The following is a 12328-nucleotide window of genomic DNA, read 5'->3' on the forward strand; positions in this document are numbered from 1 at the left end:
ACTATAGGGAGGAGGTCAGCGACCTGGCCGGGTGGTGCCAGAATAACAACCTATCCTCAACATAATCAAGACATTGGAGATGAATGTGGACTACAGAAAAAGGAGGACTGAGCATGCCCTCATTCTCATCGACTGGGCTGTAGTGGAGCAGGTTGAGAGCTCCAAGTTCCTTGGTGTCCACATCAACAAACTAGAATGGTCCAAACACACCAAGACAGTCGAGAAGAGGGCACGACAAAGACTACTCCATCTCAGGAGACTGAAAAGATTTGGCATGGGTCCTCAGATCCTCAAAAGGTTCTACAGCTGCAACATAGAGAGCATCCTGACTGGTTGCATCACTGCCGGGTATGGCAACTGCTCGGCGTCCGACTGCAAGGCACTACAGAGGGTAGTGCGTACGGCCCAGGACATCACTGGGGTTAAACTGCCTGCCATCCAGGACCTCTACACCAGGCGATGTCAGAGGAAGGCCCTAAAAATGGTCAAAGAACCCAGCTACCACGGTCATAGCCTGTTCTCTCTACTACCGCATGGCAAGCGGTACCGGAACACCAAGTCTAGGACCAAAAGGCCTCTCAACTGCATTTTTAGGTCTACCCCTGTTGTATTCAGCATTTCACGTAAGACTCCTTAACAAGTAATCAAACGGCTACCTGGATTCAGCATTTCACTTGCACTGTTGTATTGCATTTCACCTACTACCCCCATTTCCTGTTGTGTTCAGCATTTCACATTTCACTGTTGTATTCAGCATTTCACTGTGAGGTCTACTACACCTGTTGTATTCAGCATTTCACTGTAAGGTCTACTACACCTGTTGTATTCAGCATTTCACTGTCACTGTGAGGTCTACTACACCTGTTGTATTCAGCATTTCACTGTCTACTACACCTGGTCTACTACACCTGTTGTATTCAGCATTTCACTGTAAGGTCTACTACACCTGTTGTATTCAGCATTTCACTTTAAGGTCTACTACACCTGTTGTATTCAGCATTTCACTGTCTACTACACCTGGTCTACTACACCTGTTGTATTCAGCATTTCACTGTATTTCAGGTCTACTACACCTGTTGTATTCAGCATCTACTCACCTGTTGTATTCAGCATTTCTAAGGACTACACCTGTTGTATTCAGCATTTCACTGACTACACCTGGACATTTCATTACACCTGTTGTATTCAGCATTTCATGTCCAATGGCCAATGAGCAGGGATGTTTTATTTATTATTTCTCTTCATATGAAAAGGATTTAAAAAGATTTGCCAGTAGATTGTTGACTTGATTCATGATGACTGCGAGCTGGCTAGCTAAGATTTTGAAAGTATGACAGATATAAAATCACGTCAAATCACGTTATATGTGGCAAATGACCGTGCGCCTTCTTGAAGGCACTTCTAATGTAACTCCATGGCAGCACCCAAGGGGCTTGAATATTCGGGCGCTACGCTTGGATTTGGCAGTGACATAGTATCCCCATGAGTGACAGAAGACTGAGCCAATCACGGCGCAACTAGAGAAAGTACCAACCCCTAGGCTCCGTATCTTCCGCTGGCTGCCCCACCACTACAGAAAGCACTGGGCTAGGCTGAAACACCTGCATTTTGGAGCTACCTTAAGCAAAAAAAAGACCAAGTTTGTATATGGCTTTATTAACTAAATTTTTGCACAAAAAATTATATGTTTTACATTGTTTGCAAACTGATGTGTAACCCTTAATGGCAAAAAATATTACTTATTTTTGGGGGGCTAGAAAGGTGGGGCTCAAAACAAGTGGGGTTCTGCCCCACCTGCACTGAATGACGAGTTGCCACTGTTTGACAAAATAGCCGTTAGCCAAGGTGTCAGCTAGAGATGACACACAGCACACAGGGATTTGCAGTTTGGCATGATGTTGATGCTAATTGGCATATTATTATTTATTTTTTACCCCCTTTTTCGTGGTATCCAATTGTTAGTAGTTACTATCTTGTCTCACCGCTACAACTCCCGTACGGGCTCGGGAGAGACGAAGGTCGAAAGCCATGCATCCTCCAAAACACAACCCAACCAAGCCGCACTGCTTCTTAACACAGTGCGCATCCAACCCGGAAGCCAGCCGCACCAATGGGTCGGAGGAAACACCGTGCCCCGAGCGACCTGGTCAGCGTGCACTGCGCCCGGACCGCCACAGGAGTCGCTAGTGCACGATGAGACAAGGATATCCCTACCGGCCTCCACTTTGAGGCTCTAAGGAAAACACAGGCACTTCTTCACAGTGATGTCCTCCAAGTCAGCCCCGTCAACAATCTGGACGCATTCCTCCAGAAATGTGACTAAATGTGCTGGAAGTTATTATTATTTATTATTATTATTATTATATTAAGTTAAACACACACCAAGCGCTTATTCTCTGGAGTTTTGTGAGATTGCCACTCCTTGTTTCCTGCTCCTCTTCTTCTCTTGGGGCCTTGTGTCTATGAGAGGACTCATTATGAGACAACTAGGGTTATGATAGGGCAACGACACTTACGGCTATGAGTTTATCACAGCCTGATAATCAAAACCTAGAGCCTTCTTGTTTTTAAAAACACTGCGGTTTTCCAATTTCACTTGAGCCATAGCAAAAATAAAACACTAGATTGGTAGGCCTTGCCCTTTGCAAAGATATTATATATATATGGTACCTATGGGATGGATATGGGTTGGTAGCTAGCTAGCTAGATTACATAATGAGTGTGGAACCAAGCCATTGGATTGTCAGTCTGACCATGAGTAATCTGGCGCTTTAAATGCCAGTGGTAAACCAGCATTAAACCGAATTACGAATACAACCGTCATCTACTCTAGCCAAAGACACTCTGGCTAGTGGCTGCTTAATCCAAGTTCAACTGAATGTCTATTTCTGTCTCAGGATCCATCTTGCTTAGCCAGTGAGGGAGTTTACTAGCTCCGTTAAGTCAAAATGTTGTTGGGCGTTGCTCAGCTAATATAGCTAGCAAGCAGATAGCTGCAACTTCAAGGAAGGGTGTCTAAGCTATTTCGCTAGCTAAATTAGCATGACAAGCGAAGCTTAGTCAACTGCCAAATCGTCCCTCCCATCCCCGGACCGAATGGAAGTGGGCCTCTGTTCCCCGCTGCGTTGAAACGAAAGCATTTCTAAACTAACAAACGTTACAAAGGCACCCAAAGGTACTGGCAGACATCTTGGTTGTCAGTGGGGCCCGATCGTGTGACACATTAAAGAAACAAGACAAGGCCCCTGTTCCAAACACCACGTCTGCTACTGGTGGTTAAGTCTTTCCTGTCACTTGACTTGGCACAGCTAAGTGACGGCGGTAACTGCAATTGGCTAACGTTAGCTTAGTTGGCTAGGAGGACAACATCATGCTAAAGCTAACTAGTTCACAATTGTACACACAATGCCGCAAACATAGCTTGGTTTAAGATGTCTCTGTGTAACGGGTAGGTCTTGAGCATAAACACGTTTAGTTGTTGTGCGTCAAAGCTCTTACCTTCGGACGTTAACCGGCAGAAGGGCCTTAGCAGCTCCGAGAAATTCAGGTTGTTTTTACGAGTCACTTTCTCCGCATCTTCGCTGCACAGGACCGCCACCATCGGGACAAACGAGTCCTGGATGAATTCCTGCACCGACTGTACGCACTGAGCCATCGCGGTCTGCTTGAGAGGCTACGACAATGTATTTCTCTCTGGATTTAGATAGTAAAACGCTAACTATCCACTTCTGACTTGAAAATAACTCCCTTACTGACGGTGAAAGGCAGCCATGTTGAATTCTACAGTTGCTCGCTGTGCTCAGTGGTGGTCATGTTAATGCCGCGTTCACAACAACGGGGAACTAGGAAATCTCCGACTTCGGAGCGTTCAAAATAACTGGGAACTCGGGGGGGGGAATAGCTCCGACTGAGAAATATTAACTTTGTATGTTGACTACCTCACTTGCTTTGGCAATGTTAACACATGTTTCCCATGCCAATAAAGCCCTTGAATTGAATTGAAATATCGATTTGAACAGTCATCAAACTCGGGAGCTCGGGGATTCTGTCTAGAGCTCCGACCAGAAGATCACTGAGGTCATGATTTGACATGGTATTTTTTCCCCGAGTACCCAGTTGTTTTAAATGCAGCATATGTAGGGAGACCAGACAGTGGCAGCTCAATCGTGTGGCTTGTTACGCCTCCAGCTGTTTGGTCGGTTTTCACAAGGTTTGAGCCATAGTTCGAATCAAAATAAAGTTTGATTATTTGTTACAGGTCCGTGTACTTTTTGACCAATTAATATGTCATATTAGATGACAAGATACAAAACGAGTAAAGAGTCGTTCCTCGTTTATTTGATTTGGATCTGAAATCAAACAACGCATAAACGGGTTTGTTTTTATTTTCTAAACTAGATAATTATTTGATTACTCAAATATTATGTTTTTAAGAATGTCAATTCCACAACGTTTACAACCTTAACGACTAAGCCAATTTATACTTGATCTGAAAATGTGATCCGAGACTCCTTTGGAGGGAGTGACCCAATAGCGGAGCCTCGCTGTGCGCCTCCGAAATGTTGTAACAATGCGGAGGGGTGCATATCGTTCCGCATTGACATGATTGGTTGACGGTCGGTCGGGGTGGGAGGTCCTGTATAAACACAAACTCACTTCCTTGGTAATAATATTTTACATAAGAAAGCGAGTGTGATTAGGGGTCGACACTGTATGGGAAGGGAGAGAGCCCCTGGGGGGCACGCTTGTTTGAAATTGAAAAATGTCACATCAAATACAAAGCAGCTGCATTATAAGTGGGATGCACTGTTGAGCACTACATCTGGAAGGGTTTGTGCTGATTGTATGGAGATTGTGACAGCCAGTTAAATGGCATCCCTTGAGAAAGCAAGAACAAGATATGTCAGGAGAAGTGCAGTATTATGATAAGGAGATGTATACTTGGAATATGGAGGAGGAATGGGGGGGAAAGGAAGGCAGAGGAGGTCTAAGGTCTAAGAGAGAGCGGAAGGAACTTACAAGCTTGAGTCAGTTAAAAATAGCAGAAAAAGGGAGATGGTTTGTTAAAGACGAATGGTAGAAAGTGTAAGCGAAGTGAGCTGAAGACAGGAGGAGAAATGGAAGTGAATTAGGGCAAAGTACATGAGGTTGTGCTTTGAGAAAGCTAACTGGAAGTGAGCGGGCGGGACAAGTGTTATCAATGGAGGGGTCTGTGGATGAGTGCACTGAGGCAGTAACGTCTGTAATTATGTCAGCTGCAGATGTGACTGTTGCAGTGTGTTCGGAGGGAGGAAGACTGTGGTTGGTGCCGTGGTGGACAGACGAGGGCTCAAAGGTGGTGCAGGAAAGAGATATGGCTCTACGGGTACTTAAGAACTTGTCCCAAGTAAGATGGCGGACTGAACACAGCAGTGTAGATCACCTCAAGATAAAAACGTAATATTCAATATCGGTAAGTTATTATCACTTCACAAACTGGTGGTTAATTACCTTCAATCTGGATAACAACACAAAACAAATCTTAAGACAAGAGACATGTATCAACAAATATTACGAAAACAAGCAACATCCAAACATGATGGAGAGTGATCCCGAAAACATGACGGAGAGTGATCCCGAAAACATGACGGAGAGTGATCCCGAAAACATGACGGAGAGTGATCCCGAAAACATGACGGAGAGTGATCCCGAAAACATGACGGAGAGTGATCCCGAAAACATGACGGAGAGTGATCCCGAAAACATGACGGAGAGTGATCCCGAAAACATGACGGAGAGTGATCCCGAAAACATGACGGAGAGTGATCCCGAAAACATGACGGAGAGTGATCCCGAAAACATGACGGAGAGTGATCCCGAAAACATGACGGAGAGTGATCCCGAAAACATGACGGAGAGTGATCCCGAAAACATGACGGAGAGTGATCCCGAAAACATGACGGAGAGTGATCCCGAAAACATGACGGAGAGTGATCCCGAAAACATGACGGAGAGTGATCCCGAAAACATGACGGAGAGTGATCCCGAAAACATGACGTGATCCGAAAACATGACGGAGAGTGATCCCGAAAACACAGTGATCCCGAAAACAGAGTGATCCGAAAACATGACGGAGAGTGATCCCGAAAACATGACGGAGAGTGATCCCGAAAACATGACGGAGAGTGATCCCCGGAGAGTGATCCCGAAAACATGGAGTGATCCCGGAGAGTGATCCGAAAACATGACGGAGTGATCCCGAAAACATGACGGAGAGTGATCCCGAAAACATGACGGAGAGTGATCCCGAAGACATGGCGGAGAGTGATCCCGAAAACATGACGGAGAGTGATCCCGAAAACATGACGGAGAGTGATCCGAAAACATGACGGAGAGTGATCCCGAAAACATGACGAGAGTGATCCCGAAAACATGACGGAGTGATCCCGAAAACATGACGGAGAGTGATCCCGAAAACATGACGGAGAAGTGATCGAAAACATGACGGTGATCCGAAAACATGACGGAGAGTGATCCCGAAAACATGACGGAGAGTGATCCCGAAAACATGACGAGAGTGATCCCGAAAACATGACGGAGAGTGATCCCGAAAACATGACGGAGAGTGATCCCGAAAACATGACGGAGAGTGATCCCGAAAACATGACGGAGAGTGATCCCGAAAACATGACTTTCACTGCTATGCGGATGACACACAGCTGTACATTTCAATGAAACATGGTGAAGCCCCAAAATTGCCCTCGCTAGAAGCATGTGTTTCAGACATAAGGAAGTGGATGGCTGCAAACTTTCTACTATTAAACTCGGACAAAACAGAGATGCTTGTTCTAGGTCCCAAGAAACAAAGAGATCTTCTGTTGAATCTGACAATTAATCTTAATGGTTGTACAGTCGTCTCAAATAAAACTGTGAAGGACCTCGGCGTTACTCTGGACCCTGATCTCTCTTTTGAAGAACATATCAAGACCATTTCGAGGACAGCTTTTTTCCATCTACGTAACATTGCAAAAATCAGAAACTTTCTGTCCAAAAATGATGCAGAAAAATTAATCCATGCTTTTGTCACTTCTAGGTTAGACTACTGCAATGCTCTATTTTCCGGCTACCCGGATAAAGCACTAAATAAACTTCAGTTAGTGCTAAATACGGCCTAGAATCCTGACTAGAACCAAGAAATTTGATCATATTACTCCAGTGCTAGCCTCTCTACACTGGCTTCCTGTCAAAGCAAGGGCTGATTTCAGGTTTTACTGCTAACCTACAAAGCATTACATGGGCTTGCTCCTACCTACCTCTCTGATTTGGTCCTGCCGTACATACCTACACGTACGCTACGGTCACAAGACATGAGGCCTCTAATTGTCCCTAGAATTTCTAAGCAAACAGCTGGAGGCAGGGCTTTCTCCTATAGAGCTCCATTTTTATGGAACGGTCTGCCTACCCATGTCAGAGACGCAAACTCGGTCTCAACCTTTAAGTCTTTACTGAAGACTCATCTCTTCAGTGGGTCATATGATTGAGTGTAGTCTGGCCCAGGAGTGGGAAGGTGAACGGAAAGGCTCTGGAGCAACGAACCGCCCTTGCTGTCTCTGCCTGGTGGTTCCCCTCTTTCCACTGGGATTCTCTGCCTCTAACCCTGTTACGGGGGCTGAGTCACTGGCTTGCTGGGGCTCTCTCGTGCCGTCCCTGGGGGGGTGCGTCACCTGGGTGGGTTGATTCACTGTTGTGGTCGGCCTGTCTGGGTTGCCCCCCCTGGGTTGTACCGTGGCGGAGATCTTTGTGGGCTATACTCGGCCTTGTCTCAGGATGGTAAGTTGGTGGTTGAAGATATCCCTCTAGTGGTGTGGGGGATGTGCTTTGGCAAAGTGGGTGGGGTTATATCCTTCCTGTTTGGCCCTGTCCGGGTGTCCTCGGATGGGGCCACAGTGTCTCCTGACCCCTCCTGTCTCAGCCTCCAGTATTTATGCTGCAGTAGTTTATGTGTCGGGGGGCTAGGGTCAGTTTGTTATATCTGGAGTACTTCTCCTGTCCTATTCGGTGTCCTGTGTGAATCTAAGTGTGCGTTCTCTAATTCTCTCCTTCTCTCTTTCTTTCTCTCTCTCGGAGGACCTGAGCCCTAGGACCATGTCCCAGGACTACCTGACATGAGGACTCCTTGCTGTCCCCAGTCCACCTGGCCATGCTCCTGCTCAGTTTCAACTGACCTGAGCCCTAGGACCGTGCCCCAGGACTACCTGACATGAAGGCTCCTTGCTGTCCCCAGTCCACCTGACTGTGCTGCTGCTCAGTTTCAACTGTTCTGCCTTATTATTATTCGACCATGCTGGTCATTTATGAACATTTGAACATCTTGGTCATGTTCTGTTATAATCTCTACCCGGCACAGCCAGAAGAGGACTGGCCACCCCACATAGCCCGGTTCCTCTCTAGGTTTCTTCCTAGGTTTTGGCCTTTCTAGGGAGTTTTTCCTAGCCACCGTGCTTTTACACCTGCATTGTTTGCTGTTTGGGGTTTTAGGCTGGGTTTCTGTACAGCACTTTGAGATATCAGCTGATGTACGAAGGGCTATATAAATAAATTTGATTTGATTTGATTTGATGACGGAGAGTGATCCCGAAAACATGACGGAGAGTGATCCCGAAAACATGACGGAGAGTGATCCCGAAAACATGACGGAGAGTGATCCCGAAAACATGACGGAGAGTGATCTCGAAAACATGACGGAGAGTGATCCCGAAAACATGACGGAGAGTGATCCCGAAAACATGACGGAGAGTGATCCCGAAAACATGACGGAGAGTGATCCCGAAAACATGACGGAGAGTGATCCCGAAAACATGACGGAGAGTGATCCCGAAAACATGACGGAGAGTGATCCCGAAAACATGACGGAGAGTGATCCGAAAACATGACGGAGAGTGATCCCGAAAACATGACGGAGAGTGATCCGAAAACATGACGGAGAGTGATCGAAAACATGACGGAGAGTGATCCCGAAAACATGACGGAGAGTGATCCGAAAACATGACGGAGAGTGATCCGAAAACATGACGGAGAGTGATCCCGAAAACATGACGGAGAGTGATCCGAAAACATGACGGAGAGTGATCCCGAAAACATGACGGAGAGTGATCCGAAAACATGCGGAGAGTGATCTCGAAAACATGACGGAGAGTGATCCCGAAAACATGACGGAGAGTGATCCCGAAAACATGACGGAGAGTGATCGAAAACATGACGAGAGTGATCCCGAAAACATGACGGAGAGTGATCCCGAAAACATGACGGAGAGTGATCCCGAAAACATGACGGAGAGTGATCCCGAAAACATGACGGAGAGTGATCCCGAAAAGAAAACGCGACTCTTCGACAGACACAAACAATTTAATCTTTTTCACCACTGGGAATGGTAACGGTGGAAACCGATCTGTTAAAATCGCTAAATGACAAACTTGGGCGTACTTGAATTAGTCAGTAAGGATATAAAGGAGTTGAAGGTCAAGCCTCGAGATGAGTGTCGAAAAAGCTGCAACATTGGAGACGGAAACAACAACCTCAAAGGGATAGTCAATAAGACTGGTCCTTCTGTGGCTCAGTTGGTAGAGCATGGTGCTTGTAACGCCAGGGTAGTGGGTTCGATCCCCGGGACCACCCATACGTAGAATGTATGCACACATGACTGTAAGTCGCTTTGGATAAAAGCGTCAGCTAAATGGCATATATTATTATTATATTATTATTACTGAAACTGATGTCAATGAACTTAAAAAGGAGAGAAGCCTTACTTGACATACAGACTAGATCCACGAGGGAGAATCTGGTACTTACTGGTTTCCAGGAGAACGAAGGAGATGTTCCTGAGGGTGTAGTTGGGGAGTTCCTCCTTACAGCGCTTCAGATCCCATGCGAAGCTGTCGAACAAAATCCAACAGAGGACAGAGATATGACTGCCCAATCTTTGCCAAATGTGCTGGGTAAAAGACTCGCTGGCACAAAATTAGGCATGAACGTTCAGTGCCCGAAGGAAATTGCAGAACAAAGCAAAGTTCTGTACCCAATCTTCAAGGAAAATAGATACAAAGTTAAACGTGTAGCTCTCGTAGTCGATAAACTGTATATTGATAACCAAATGTTCAGAGACACAAACACCACTCCATTGCTATTCTAAATATTACAAAGTTCCCATAGAGGAGTCGAATAATGTTACACCCAATACTAGCCATGGTAGGGATTGTTATTAAACAATATATAGAAAATAAATCAAATACAAAAATTGTTAAAGAAATAAACTACACTATACCATTCTAGATAGGGAATGTTGGAAAATAATTAGTTTTACTTTCCATTTATAGTATTTCATAAATTGATAAAACAGCGTTAGAAGAAAGGATCATTGGTGGAATAGTACAGCTTCAAATATAAGGAACTGGAACAAAAAAGTGGAATAGTACAGCTTCAAATATAAGGAACTGGAACAAAAAAAGTGGAATAGTACAGCTTCAAATATAAGGAACTGGAACAAAAAAGTGGAATAGTACAGCTTCAAATATAAGGAACTGGAACAAAAAAGTGGAATAGTACAGCTTCAAATATAAGGAACTGGAACAAAAAAGTGGAATAGTACAGCTTCAAATATAAGGAACTGGAACAAAAAAGTGGAATAGTACAGCTTCAAATATAAGGAACTGGAACAAAAAAGTACTCAATCAACACGGTAGAGATAAAACACAGAAGACACAGAAGGCACAGTATGTGGGTATGTGCGGATGTATTGTCATGGAAGGTGGGGTGTGTGTTTTTGTGTTTTGGTGTGGAGTTAAGTGAATGAAAAAGAATAGGGGTTGCAAATCCCAGAGCCCGTGTGTGTTTGTGAGCAGGGGTTGTGAGAGAGCTTTCAATTTTGTGCAGAAATGGGATATACGTTTTAAAATAAATGATTCATGTTGATTTATCAACTGTCCTATCCTGATGGAATGGTCAACAACCCTATACCCTAGACACCCACCTGAGCGACCCATACACTACGGAGAAGTCCTTATCTGTTTTATGGGCCTACTGTAAGTAGTCTATACGCAGCCAAATCAGAAAGATGAATGTAGTCAGAGACCTACTAAAGCAGCACCGCCCCCCTCAAGATTGTGAGCCTGCCTGCTACAAAGCCAAAGCCCCCTGATGGGAGAGCATTGTCTACAAGGAAATTCTCAAAGCTGCTACTGAGAATCTTGACGACATTGTACCGAGCCGGTGGGGATTGAAATCTTCAATAGAACGTTAGGGAACATGCTCAGAGCATTACCACTGAGGACCAAGCGAGGATGGCCTCAGCAGATCCAAACACAGACTTTCGTATACAATGCAACCATCCACAAGACCACAGGGTACGCAACCTTTTGCCCTAATGTTCGGCCGTGTCCCCAGGCTTCCAGTTGACGTCATGTTTAAGGCAGTCCTCCAAGATCTTGTTGTGGTAGAATTCAGTACTTACTCCAAGACTCCTCTCGACCTTGACCGAAGCAGCAGGAATTGCACAGCACATTTGCAAAGAACAGCAACACCAGACACCAACACAATACACAAGACAATACAACAAGATGGTAAAAGGGGTCTCGCTCCACAAAGGAGATTGAGTGTTACTGGCAAACAAAGGGAAAAAGGTGTAAGAAGAAACTGGCAGACAAGTGGGAGCCTGTGATGTACACAGGGGTCGAGAAGGAATCTACTGCTAGATGGCAACTTCTTACCTGTCAAGGAGCCTCGGGATGATGGATCTGAAAGAGAAAGTGATCTAACCTGTGGAAGTTTGGAAATGGATGATGTCAGTGACCTGGAAAGGGAATCCTCTGTTCGATAGGACAAGTATTGCCCCTGAGTCAGTCACATCTCTTGAAACAGATCCTTCTCCAGCTGTGCCTGAGACCGACACCGTCATTGACCTGGACAATGTTGACTTTTTCCCTGTTTCCAGCTCAGACAACTGGTCATGACAGTGTCTAGACCCCCTTACCCTGGACTCAGTAGTTGCCCAGGGTCCAGTTAGAACAAGAACAGGAAGGGGGGTTAGGTAGGGGGGTTAGATCAGTGAATTGCCTTATTGAGTCCAGGCCTTTTAGATGGAGCTGTGGGTTGGCGTCAGGGAAAGCTCAGGCCTAAGGACGTGTTGCTTAAGTTAATCCAGGGATATAATATGTTGAGGTCTCTCTATCAAACATGAATTGATTAGTTTTACGAGACAAAATAGGTGTATGTCAAGTTGAAAGACCAAGTGTCCTGTGGTGTAGGCTGCACCACATTGCACTAGAAGGCTTAGAGGCCTGATAAACCTTTTAAA

The 12328-nt window shown here is 45.3% G+C and overlaps 1 protein-coding gene across 3 annotated transcripts in view; it reads right to left on the reverse strand.

The window, feature by feature from the left end:
• Positions 1–3846, reverse strand: part of LOC118358815 (trafficking protein particle complex subunit 8-like) — a 69813-nt gene extending 65967 nt beyond the window's left edge. The window contains exon 1 of one of the 3 annotated variants that reach the window (XM_052480006.1): positions 3499–3841. In XM_052480006.1, coding sequence (XP_052335966.1) covers positions 3499–3655 — 157 coding nt within the window. In that variant the 5' untranslated portion in view covers positions 3656–3841. Of the gene's footprint in view, positions 1–3498 lie in introns of all 3 variants that reach the window. The other 2 variants (XM_035736735.2, XM_052480007.1) reach the window with 2 other exon arrangements.
• Between the last annotated feature and the right edge of the window lie 8482 nt (positions 3847–12328).

The sequence above is a fragment of the Oncorhynchus keta genome, chromosome 26 (genome assembly GCF_023373465.1).
Source record: "Oncorhynchus keta strain PuntledgeMale-10-30-2019 chromosome 26, Oket_V2, whole genome shotgun sequence".
Classification (NCBI taxonomy): Eukaryota; Metazoa; Chordata; class Actinopteri; order Salmoniformes; family Salmonidae; genus Oncorhynchus; species Oncorhynchus keta.